Source organism: Myotis davidii, unplaced genomic scaffold (assembly GCF_000327345.1).
Source record: "Myotis davidii unplaced genomic scaffold, ASM32734v1 scaffold1491, whole genome shotgun sequence".
NCBI classification, from domain to species: Eukaryota; Metazoa; Chordata; class Mammalia; order Chiroptera; family Vespertilionidae; genus Myotis; species Myotis davidii.
In genome coordinates this window covers 381,764-393,686 of record NW_006282604.1, presented here as the reverse complement: position 1 = coordinate 393,686, position 11,923 = coordinate 381,764, and the positions used below count along the sequence as shown (strand labels likewise).

General features: G+C 42.5%; 1 protein-coding gene across 1 annotated transcript in view; it reads left to right on the top strand.

Moving 5' to 3' along the window:
- NPAT (nuclear protein, ataxia-telangiectasia locus) overlaps positions 1-11,923 on the top strand; it is a gene marked incomplete at its 5' end in the record, with an annotated part of 34,699 nt that overhangs the window by 3,689 nt on the left and 19,087 nt on the right. Inside the window, 5 exons of the mRNA XM_006753147.2 lie at positions 2,263-2,323; positions 4,889-4,961; positions 8,343-8,383; positions 8,880-9,104; positions 9,976-10,057. Of these exons, the coding sequence (XP_006753210.1) occupies positions 2,263-2,323; positions 4,889-4,961; positions 8,343-8,383; positions 8,880-9,104; positions 9,976-10,057 (482 nt within the window). The remainder of the gene's footprint in view (positions 1-2,262; positions 2,324-4,888; positions 4,962-8,342; positions 8,384-8,879; positions 9,105-9,975; positions 10,058-11,923) is intronic.

The following is an 11,923-nucleotide window of genomic DNA, read 5'->3' as shown; positions in this document are numbered from 1 at the left end:
AGTTAGAAACATTGATGAGAGAGAAACATTGATCAGCTGCCTCCTGCACACTCCCCACTGGGGATGTGCCCGCAACCAAGGTACATGCCCTTGACCAGAACTGAACCTGGGACCCTTGAGTCTGCAGGCCGATGCTCTATCCACTGAGCCAAACCAGCCAAGGCAGCATACTAGGCTTTTATTATTATACTAGAGGCCTGGTGCACAAAAATTTGTGCACGCGGGGGGGGGGGTGGTCCCTCAGCCTGGCCTGTGCCCTCTGGCAGTCTGGGAACCCTCGGGAGATAACAACCTCCTGGCTTAGGCCTGCTCCCGGGTGGCAGAGGACAGGCCCAATCCCTAGGTGCAGCCCCTGGTCGGGCTGATAGCAGGGCCGATTGGGGAGGTGGGGCGCCGCCCCCTGGCAGGCACAGAGCAGGGAGGATTGGGAGGTCGCGATGCCACCCTCAGTCACGCTCAGGGTAGGGCCGATTGGGGGGTTGGGGCACCGCCCCCTGTCACACTCAAGGCAGGGTCGATGGGGAGGTTGCGGTGCCACCCCCTGTCACGCACAGAGCAGGGCCCATCGGGGTTGGGGAGCTCCCCCCTATCACCCACAGAGCAGGGCCGATCAGGGGGTTGGGGTGCCTTCCCCTGTCACGAACAGAGCAGGGCTGATAGGGAGGTTGTGGCCCCGCCCCCTGTCACACACAGAGCCGCAAGGCAATCGGGGGGTTTGGGCACTGCCCCGTCACACTGATCCTGGTGCCAGGAGGCCTCTCAGCTCCGCTGATCCCGGTGCTGGGAGGCATATTACCATTTTACTATATAGAATTGAGGCCTGGTGCATGGGTGGGGGCTAGGTGGTTTCCCCTGAAGGGTGTCCTGGATCAGGGTGGGGGTCCCCACTAGGCCTGGCCAGCCTGGATGAGGGGACAATGGCTGTTTGCAGCTGGTCACACACCCTTCAGGGTGGGGGTCCCCACTGGGGTGCCTGGCCAGTCTGGGTGAGGGGCTGAGGGCTGTTTTCAGGCTGGCGGGTGACTGAAGCTCCCAACCGCTCCTTTTTTTCTTCTTTTTTTTTTTCTTCTGGGCTAGCTTTAGCTCTGAGGCTTCAGCTGCAGAAAACAGGCATCTGGTTTGTTTAGGTTCTATATCGAAACTCTGTATCAACTCCAGCTCTGAGATCCCAGCTGGCTGAAAGCTGGATGCTGGGGTTTTGTTTAGCTTCTATATTTGTTACAATGTTTCTTCAACTGCAAGCTCAGAGGCCGGCAAGGCAGGCGGGGAACGTTGCAGTCCTTCGTCACTGAAGCAAGCAAGCCTCATGTTCAGTTTAAGCTGCCTGGCTGCCGGCCACCATCTTGGTTGGCATTTAATTTGCATATCCCCCTGATTAGGCAATGGGAAGGGTAGCAGTCGTACGCCAATTACCATGTTTCTCTTTTATTAGATAGGATAGGACTAGAGGCCCAGTGCACAAAATTCATGCCTTTGGGGGTTTTCCTCAGCCTGGCCTGCACCCTCTCACAAATCAGGATCCCTCTCGCAATCCGGGATCACTGGCTCCTAACCATTCGCCTGCCTGATCACCCCTAACCACTCTGCCTGCCTGCCTGATTGCCCCTAAATACTTGCCTGCCAGCCTGATCACTCCTAACTGCTTGCCTGCCTACCTGATCATCCCTAACTGCTCGTCTGCCTGCCTGATCACCCCTAACCACTCTGCCGGCCTGCTTGATCGCCCCTAACCGCCTCTGCCTCAGCCCCTGCTTCTGCAGCTTTGTCTGAAAGGAGGTCTGGAATGACATCTGGAAGGTCATTCGGCTGTCTGGTCTAATTAGCATATTATACTTTTATTATTATAGATAGCCAAGATTTGGAAGCAGCCCAAGTGCCTATCAGTAGATGAGTGCATAAAAAAGCTATGGGACATTTACAAAATGAAATACTCTGCAGCTATATAAAAAAAAGGAACTCTTACCCTTTGCAACAGCATGGATGAACTTGGAGAGTATTATGCGATGTAAAATAAGCCAGTCAGAGAAAGATAAATACCATATAATTTCACTAATATATGGAATCTAATGAAAAAATAAACTGCAGATTTTTTGCAGCCCCTAATAGAGTGACTTTTCATTTTAGATGATCTGCTCTTTATATTTTATCAGTTACTCTGCAGTCCAGATATTTTATTAACTTTTATATAGCAAAATGTTTCATGGTCGGAAATTATTGGTCGTTTTACAAAGTTTTGGTAATGCTTGATCTTTTCCTTTTCAGTCATTATTTGGAAAAAACTTGACAACAATTTTGAATGAGTATGTAGCTATGAAAACAAAAGGTAAGTATTCTCGTTCAGGGATTTTTTTGGTTTGTTTTACACAGTACTTAATCTGTTTTCATTACAAATGCTTTTTAAAGGATGATAACACCTTATAAAAACCATAAAACTTGTCTCAGTTACAATGAGATAAATTTTACTGGGAAGTGCATATTAATAGTTTGTGTTTATATTGAGTGGTAAGTAACTTACAAATCTGTTAACATTTGTAATAAAAAAATTTTTTTAAAAAGCTATAGAATAAAACTCTACCTTGGGTATCTACCCTGGTGAATATGTTATATGTTATAAAATTTCAATCTAATATTTTAATTTTAAGTTTGTAGTGTAAATCTGGACACAGGAACCAGTCATAAAATTCTGGCTTTTATTCATCAGAATAAAAAAGAATCTTTCCTAAATTAATGTTTTAGGCAGAAAGTTAAAATTGTTTATTCTCTTATATTTATTATTTTTGTAGCTTACAACATTAACAAAAGAATTGGCAATAAACAGTTTTTAGCATAAAATGATAACATATCAAAAGAAAATTAACTTAACATTTAATGAGTATTGTCTGTATGCAGCATTGTACCTAGATGCTTTGTAACGTTTATCTTAGTCCTTAAAATAATTCAATGAGAGCCCAGCCTGCATGGCTCAGTGGTTGAACATTGACTAATGAATGAGGAGGTCATGGTTCGATTACTGATCAGGGCACATGCCCTGATTGTGAGCTCGATCCTCCAGTGGGGGTGTGCAGGAGGCAGCTGATCAATGATACTTTCTCCTCATGATGTTTCTGTCTCTCTCTGAAATCAACAAAAAATATATATTTTATAAGAAAAGAAATAATTCAGTAAGAGATTATTTGTTTCAACCTATTTTTAAGTATTAGAAAACTGAGGGTTAGAGAAGCCAGATAACTTTTCCAGGATCACAAAACTAGAAATTACAGAAAGTAATAACAGTTCTGGAAGTTCAGGGTCTGAATCTCATTTCTAATTCTTTAAGAAGGTTTCTTGATCTTTCTGCCAACATTTTCTTTTCCCAAGTTTCTTAACTATCATATAGGAATATTTAGAGTGTAAATGACATCAGAAACAATATGTGATTGTAATACAAGTGTTTATATCCCACTTTTATGTTGAATAGCTTCCTCTGGTTTGAGTTTTTATAAATATACTAGAGGCCCTGTGCATGAAATTAGTGCATTCAGGGGATGTTCCTCAGCCTAGCCTGTACTCTTGGAGCCCTCGGGGGATGTCTGACTGATGGCTTAAACCCGCTCCCCACAGGGAGCCAGGCCTAAGCTGGCAGTCGGATATTCTTAGCGCTGCCATGGCCGCTGTGCTCACCAGCCATGAACCCTGCTCGGGGCTTCTGGCTGATTGGCGCTCCCCCTGTGGGATTACACTGACCACCAGGAAGCAGCTCCTGAGTTGAGCGTCTGCCCCCTGGTTGTCAGTGCACATCATAGTAACCAGTCGTTCTGCCATTCAGTCAATTTGCATATCAGCCTTTTATTACATTGGATGGGAAAGATTTTAAACATCTTATGAGTTTCCCATCATTATAGCTTTAGAGCACATCCTAAAAAAGACATCGTTAGAAATTTGTCTGTGATTCCAAGTATAGTAACTGGCTAAGACTTTTTGTAAGGGTTGCTGAGCAATCACAGTGCTTTGTAAATAAAAATATTAGATGTTGAAAACTAATTTCCATACTCATAGGAATTTGCATAACCTTTACAAATTATTTTAATTCACTTTCAAATATCACATGATGTCAGGTAGAACAGAGATTTAAAAATAGTTTGTCCTTGTCACATGATCTCACTTATATGTGGAATCAAGTAAACAAAATAAACTGACGAATAAAATAGAAGCCGAGGCATGGAAACATGGAACAGACTGACACCTTTCAGAGGGAAGGAGAGAGGTGGGCCAGTAAGAGATTAACTTACATGCATATATGCATTGCCCAGGGAAACAGGCAATAAGGTGGTAAAGGCCTTGGGGGTTAGGGGAGGACATCTGTAATTCTCTCAACAATAAAGATTAAAAAAATAGTTCTCTTTATTTTTTTTTAATATATTTTATTGATTTTTTAAGAGAGGAAGGAAGAGGGATAAAGAGTTAGAAACATCGATGAGAGAGAAATATCAATCAGCTGCCTCCTGCACACTCCCTACTGGGGATGTGCATGCAACCAAGGTACATGCCCTTGACCAGAATCGAACCTGGGACTCTTCAGTCTGCAGGCCGACGCTCTATCCACTGAACCAAACCGGTTAGGGCCAAAAAAAAATGGTTGTCTTTAATTCAAAGAAGATATAAAATTGATAATCTCTGAAATTAAGCTTCAGAGATTTCACAAATGTCCATTTTCACTCATATTGATTCTGATATTCAATGGCTTAAGGAAAAAGAAAGCCATCTCATTATAGTTTCAGTTCCCAGTATAATGTCAACAGCTGAAATAAAAGTTTAACTTTTTTTTATTCATTTTCTCTGTATAGTCAAATTAAATGATATATTTTTTCCAACTGGGGTTTTTAAAGAAACTTTTTCTGTTATGATTTAGAAACATCAAGTCACGTCCCAGCAATTATGTCATCTCTGTGGAAGAAGCTAGACCACACACTTTCTCAGATCAGGTAATGAAAATCTTATGTAATAAGCTTATCAGAATATATATAATTGAAATGGAATTTTTGGACTGGAACCGGGTTCTTTGTCTGCCAGAGTCAAAGAATGAATCCACGGACAGAGAGTAGTAAGCAAAGGTGGAGATTTATTGAAGAATAAGTACAGAATCCCAGGTGGGGAGAGGGAAAGCGCCCACAGAATGGACTTCCACGTGGAGAGGGGGAAAGGGTCCCACTGATTGCCTTTTCCCTATGGCTTATATATGGTGCCTTGGTATCCCCTCTGATTGGTCACTATTCCCTTAGACTGGTTACTATAGTAACTCCTAATCTCAAAGGTGCAACCTCACATGGGACATGTGAAGTTCTCCCCTGGCCACCCCCCTCACCCACCCCCTCTATCCTTACTCATTGTTTTCCTATTCCCTTTGGGCTTTCTTCTTCTGGGTGAAGGGCTTCCTTCTCTTTATTTTGTAAGTATAGCCAGGGGTCCTCAAACTTTTTAAACAGGGGGCAAGTTCACTGTCCCTCAGACCATTGGAGGGCTGGAGTATAGTTTAAAAAAAAAAAAACTAGTCGGCTGCTAAGCAGCAGGCAGCAGCGGCAAAAACACCCGACTGGCCGGATAAATGTTTTGGCGGGCTGCATGTGGCCCGCGGGCCGTAGTTTGAGGACCCCTGATATAGAGCTTTTGCTGTTCCCAGCTCCCTCATTCTATGGAAAGTTATCTGTTGCAGCTTTTCAGCTTCCCTATTATATGGAAATATACCTTCTGCTACTCTGCAGTCCTTTGCTTCCTTCACGGTCCCCTTAATTTCCAAAATTTCTAAAATTTCCTAAAACCTGTCTTTTTCACACACACCCTCCCCAAAATTCCTGTTTCATAATGATTTGGGGATGCAAACATATAAGAATCACTGAGTTTTTTAAATCTTCTTATAACCCATCTGGTACATTTATATAACATTAATCTAATTTTGAAATTACTCTAGAGGTTATTGCTATTTCTGTGTCTTTGATTGGAATAACTTGAAATGATTTCATACTTCAATAAAATCCTTAGAAAAGAGGAAATTGAGACTTAGAGAAGTTTAATGAATACTTCCAAGTTCCCATAGCAATTTATAGGCAGATCTCTGGTCAGAATATAGATCTGATCCCACTCTAGTGTCAATACAAATCTTCTAATCCCAGTCCTCTGTGAATTCCCTTATACAGTTGCATTTCCATTACATTTGCAGAGTATTGATGTGTGGAATCCATGCCCATCCATTTTCCCTCATAAGGCAACAACTTGAGTGATAATACTTCTGAAATCTTCTGTTTTGAGATTTTCACATAGTACTAATTATCTTCTACCTAGGTCAAGTCCTTGGAATGACAACCCCATTGATTTTAATTTTATAAAATCTCTTATTGACTCTAGTATGAAACCTTACTTTCTTACCCTTTCTCCCAGAGCTACAGGTGAATAGCCCACTTAAATTCAGCAGGGGCCTCATTTTCCTTCCTCAGTTTAAACTGCTAAACTACTCCAAATGTTTTATATCTAACTGTAACACATATTATTTGCTAGTCTTACCTTTATTCTCTTTCTTGATTCTTATATTTTCTTCTTTTGCCAGTAAACTTCAAAGATATTCACAATTTAATTAACACCTATAAATACTTAGAAGTTATTGAGATATTTTATTGACTGGGTGTTACATATGAAGGAAAGGCCCTTTGCCAGGTATTCCCAAGATTGGTTTGTGTAAATAAAACTACGTATTTGATTCAGTAAGTGGCTCTTTTTGGTAGCGACTTATTTGACAGAATTCTAGGACAGTGGTACAGTGTCTGATTGTTTAACTCCAAATCATAATAAAAGGAGAATCAACTTGTATTCTGAATTTTCTTGTATGTGTCTGCTTTATTTTTTTAGAGGTTGGATGAAATAATGTCATAGTCATAAATTTGGTAAAAGCAGGGCGTCCTTTGAAATCAGCTTTGGTATTCTGAAGTATTTATGTCTGGAGTCATATGTGAAGTCAGAATTTCTCTAGGAAGGCACTCTGTAGTTATAAGAGAGTAGAGGCCTAGTGCACGAAATTTATGCCCCAGGGGTCAGGGTTCCTCAGCCTGGCCTGAGCTCTAGCAATCCAGGACCCCGCGGCTTGGGTCCCTAGGCCTGGCCGGCGATCAGGGCCTATGGGGCCTTTCCTTCCTCCAGCTGCCGGCAGCTGGCCCCGCCCCCACCGCTGCCACTGCTTGCCATCTGTGTGGCGCTGCCCTGCCTCCCCCACCATCGGTCACCTCCCTCTCTGCAGGCGACAGGCATGGGGTACGATCACTTGGCTGGCCTGGGCCTCCCTTTGTGGGGCGATCGCTGGCTGGCCCCACACACCCACCATAGCTTCAGTGGCCTGGGCCTCCCTCTGCGGGGCAATCATGGGGTGATGGCGGGGCCCCCCGACCAATCGCATCACACCTGCCTTGGCTGGCCTGGTGCCATTGCGTGTCATAGTGTGGTCAGCCAGACTTTTCTGCTATTCAGTCGATTTGCATATTACACTTTTATTATTATAGACTAGAGGCCTGGTGCACGAAATTCATGCGTGTGTACGGTCCCTAGGCCTGGTCTTCAATCAGGGCCATATTCCTCAGCTACCCACAGCTGGCCCCGCCACCCACCTCTGGTTCCCCATTCACCATTAGGTGATCAGTGCCTGATGGCCAGGGGAAGGGACCAAGAGGTGGCCAGTGTGCCTCATAGTGACTGGTCCAGCGGTTGTTCTGGTCATTCTGCAGTTAGGGTCAATTTGCATATTACCCTTTTATTATATAGGATAGAGGCGTGGTGCATGGGTAGGGCCCGGCTGGCCAGGGCGAGGGGCCGCAGGGTTTCCTGGCCGGCCCCACCACCAATCAGGTTAGGGGTCCCCTGCTGGGGGCATGGCCGGCCTGGGCGAGGGGCTATGGGATATAGGATAGAGGCGTGGTGCATGGGTGGGGCCCGGCCGGCCTGGGCGAGGGGCTATGGACGGTTTGCAGACCAGCCACACCCCCAATTGCAGTGGGGGTCCCCACTGGGGGTGATGGTTAGCCTGGGCGAGGGGCTTAGACAGTTTACAGGTCATCCACGCCCCCCTCAGGGTGGGGGTCGCCACTGCGGGGCAGAGCCGGCTTGGGCGAGGGGCCGCTGGCAGTTTGCAGGCCAGCACGCCCCCAGACAAGCAAAATGTGCTTGTCTTTTTTGTCTGAAAAAGATCTGTTGCCTTTTATTTTATTTTATTTTTGATCTATTGCCTTTTAACTCATAATTTCCTTCAAGTCTGACTGCAGCTAAATCAGAGTGTAACTTGGCAAGAGAAGTTTCGTAATGTCTAACTACTTTGTTTTATTTGTTAGGAACATGCAAGGTTCCCCAGGGTTTGCTGCCAATCAGAGAGGTTGGTATTCAACTTTAAATCAAAATAATGTTCAGAATTATTTTAAACTCTGTCAGAAGAACATTTTAATTAATACCACATGTATGCTAAGTATATATTTTGTTTAAACTGCTTTTCTAAGTATAGTTATTCTCATAGTAGGAAATAACATCTTCATTTATTGTAAAACTATGCATTTAAGCACTGTACTCTCTGTTTTTCTCATTGGCTCTTACGTGTATTTACATCTTTTCTCATTTCATAAGTTTGTTTTCTGATTTTTGGAGGTGGTATTAGTATGAATTATAACAGAAGAAATATACTCTTAGTTTATAGTTGTAATTTACTTCAGTTTCTTATGACGTCTCATAAACTTAATTGATATTTTTAACGGCTACTTTTCAATAGATCTAATATTCTAATATATTAAATAGTAGTCTATGGGTCATGTAGATTTCTTAAAATTCCCACACTAATCTGACATTGAGTCAGTTTTTTAAACTCTCCTGTGTTTCAGCCCGAACGAGAAGTGGAATTGCGGAAATCAAACGGCAGAGAAGGCTTGCATCTCAAGCAGCTCCCATCAGTTCAGAAGTGCTAACTTTACCGTACCTCTCAGGACAGTTTACTACTGCTCCCTTGACAGCTACACAAGTTACTCGGCCAACTAGCCAAACTTCAGTTCCTTTGAGGTCAAATTTTGTAGTGGTTAACCATTCACAATCTCAAGACACTGTGACCAGTAAGTTTAAATTTTATGCTCATAAATTTTGTTGTTAATCAAATTGTGTGAGATGATATATTATTGTCTTTATACTCATAGTGTAAAATAAATAGCCCCCCAAAAAGGCAAGAAAGACTTTCGATAAATTTGCCATAAAATAGTATATTATTAAATCTATGAGATATTTTAATTTAGGATTCTTATGTCTGTTCTAAAAGGAATACACGTTATATTTCTCCACTGCCTTATATTTTTGTTGATGCTGGCCTGCCCTTCTGGAATGAGGAGTGTTTTCCAATTCACCTCCATCTCTACATACTGAAAATCCTGTATACTCCTGGCTGAATCTTAAAGCTAGTGATAAACTTGGAAATTATCTGGGTACATCTTGCTTGTTGTATACTTGAAACCTTGAAACACACGATATTAAGGGGCAAAAGCTAGTTAATAACAGAGTTGGGATTAGAATTGAGGTGCCAGCTTTCTGTTTCTAGACCAGTTGTCTTTCTCTTCTGTGCAGCTAAAATTCATTGCCATCCATTACATTCTTTCTCATTTCCATCTTTTCTCCAACTTCTTTTATACCTCTGGGTAAAAGCACTTAGCATGTATACGCTGTATTATACACTTAGTTTATACCTTTTATAGTTTTCATTCTGCCATGCTATTCTTTCTTGAGATTATACTGTACTTTGTGTTTTATTGCAAAACCTTAAACCTTGGGTACTATATTTTATTCATCCTAATATCTTCTACAGTGCCTTGTGCATAGTAGATACTCAGTATACTAACTGAATTATGTATAAAATTTTTGGAATGCTACTTATTCCATTGATTCAAGTTTAGAAAACTAATCAATTTCATTTTTTTTTGTTTTCTTGAAATACAGCTGGAGAGACTTTAAATATCATTCCTGGTCCTCAGGAGAAGAAAACTCATGCCAGTTTAATGTCTCCTGGTAGACGCAAAAGGTAAATGCTTTTTAAAAGGACAAGTTTACATCAGAAATATAATAACAAGATTGGATTAAGTTCTTGGAACTATTTACTATTGTATCTATTTCAAAACATGTTTTTTTCATATTGTAACCTCCCTGAAATCAGGTGGCATCCTATATAATAAAAACCTAATATGCTAAGTGTCCAGTCATCCAGTGACCGGTCAACTGTTCAACCAATCAAAACATAATATGCTAATGATATGCTAAGGCTGCTCAACTGCTCACTATGACGTGCACTGACCAGGGGGCAGATGCTCCAACTAGTAGGTTAGCTTGCTGCTGGGGTCTGGCCAATCAGGACTGAGTAAGATGAACCAGACATGCCCTGGAGCCCACCTGCGGTCCCTTCCCGGCTGGCCAACCTCCCATGTCCCTCCCTGGCCAGCTGGTCCAGATCAGAACTGGTGAGTCTGGGCCAGACACACCCTGGAGCCCTCCCGTGGTCCCTCTGCAGCCCGATCGTGCACCTGTGGGGTCCCTCAGCCTGGCCTGTGCCCTCTTGCAATCGCAATCTGGGACCCCTCAGGACATGTCAGAGAGCTAGTTTCAGCCCGATTCCACAGGCACCAGATGCAGGGCTCATGGTAGGCAAGTGCAGCTGCAGCAGCATGAGCCTCTCCCAATCGGGACTGACTGGGTGCGAGTCCACGGCAGGCGCAGTGGGGCTGGGATGAGCAGGAGCAGCAGGTAGGAGCTGCAGGTGGTGTTGGATTTCGGGTTTTGGGCCTATTTCCAAAACCCAATCCCCACAGGCCACCCAGAGGGACCCCACCCATGCATGACTTCGTGCACTGGGCCTCTAGTCTTAATAATAATGGCATATCACTTCCATTGGAAATATGTTTTTTCTGTAGTGATACAGAAAAGTATTTCCTAAAATTGCCATTATCTCGGGGTTTTTTAAATAAATGTTTTTTAAATGAATATAAGTAATACTGGCATGTTTTAAGGTATACAAACACATATTTAACTCCTAAATCAATAGCTAGTAGGTGAAAAGATCACTCAGAGACAGTCTGAGAAAAGTTTCTTCTCTCCTTCTTAACCCATGTGTCTTTGTTTGAAGGATATTCAGAAAAGAGTGATATTTAGTTTAAAATGGGAGTGTTTTTTTCCTGATGTCTCACCTGCCATGTCATGAGTATTTTAGTTAGAGTTTTTAGTGTCATTTTCTCTCATTCAAGGCTAACCTCAGCTTTCTTTATGACAAACTTTCTCACTTAACCATATAAAATAGAAAAACAACTATTTATAAAGTCATATACTTTATTTCATTCAATTCTTTCATAAACCCAATAATGCAGTTGGTCTCACCCATTATAAAGTGAATCAGATGGTAATAATCTACCTTTTTATAGACCACATAGCTAATAAGTAGTAATGCTAGACTTCAAATTCGTGTGTGTGTTTTTAGTTCAAGACTATAATTCTTTTCCACTCTACTGTTCTTTGTTCCTACCACAAATCAAGAAAATATCTCTTTTATCATGATGTTAAGATGTATGTCTATTTTTATAGTGTACGTACTATCCTATCTAATAAAAGGGAAACATGGTAATTAGCCGTACATCCGCTACCCTTCCCATTGGCTAATCAGGGCAATATGCAAATTAACTGCCACCCAAGATGGCGGCCGGCAGCCAGGCAGCTTGAAGTGAACATGAAGCTTGCTTGCTCCAGTGATGGAGGACTCAAACGTTCCCCGCCTGGCTTGCCATCATCTGAGCTTGCAGTTTGAAACATTGTTACAAATATAGAAGCTAAACAAAACCCCAGAAACCTGCTTTCAGCCAGCCGGGATCTCAGAGTGGAGTTGAAACAGTGTTTCAATTATAGA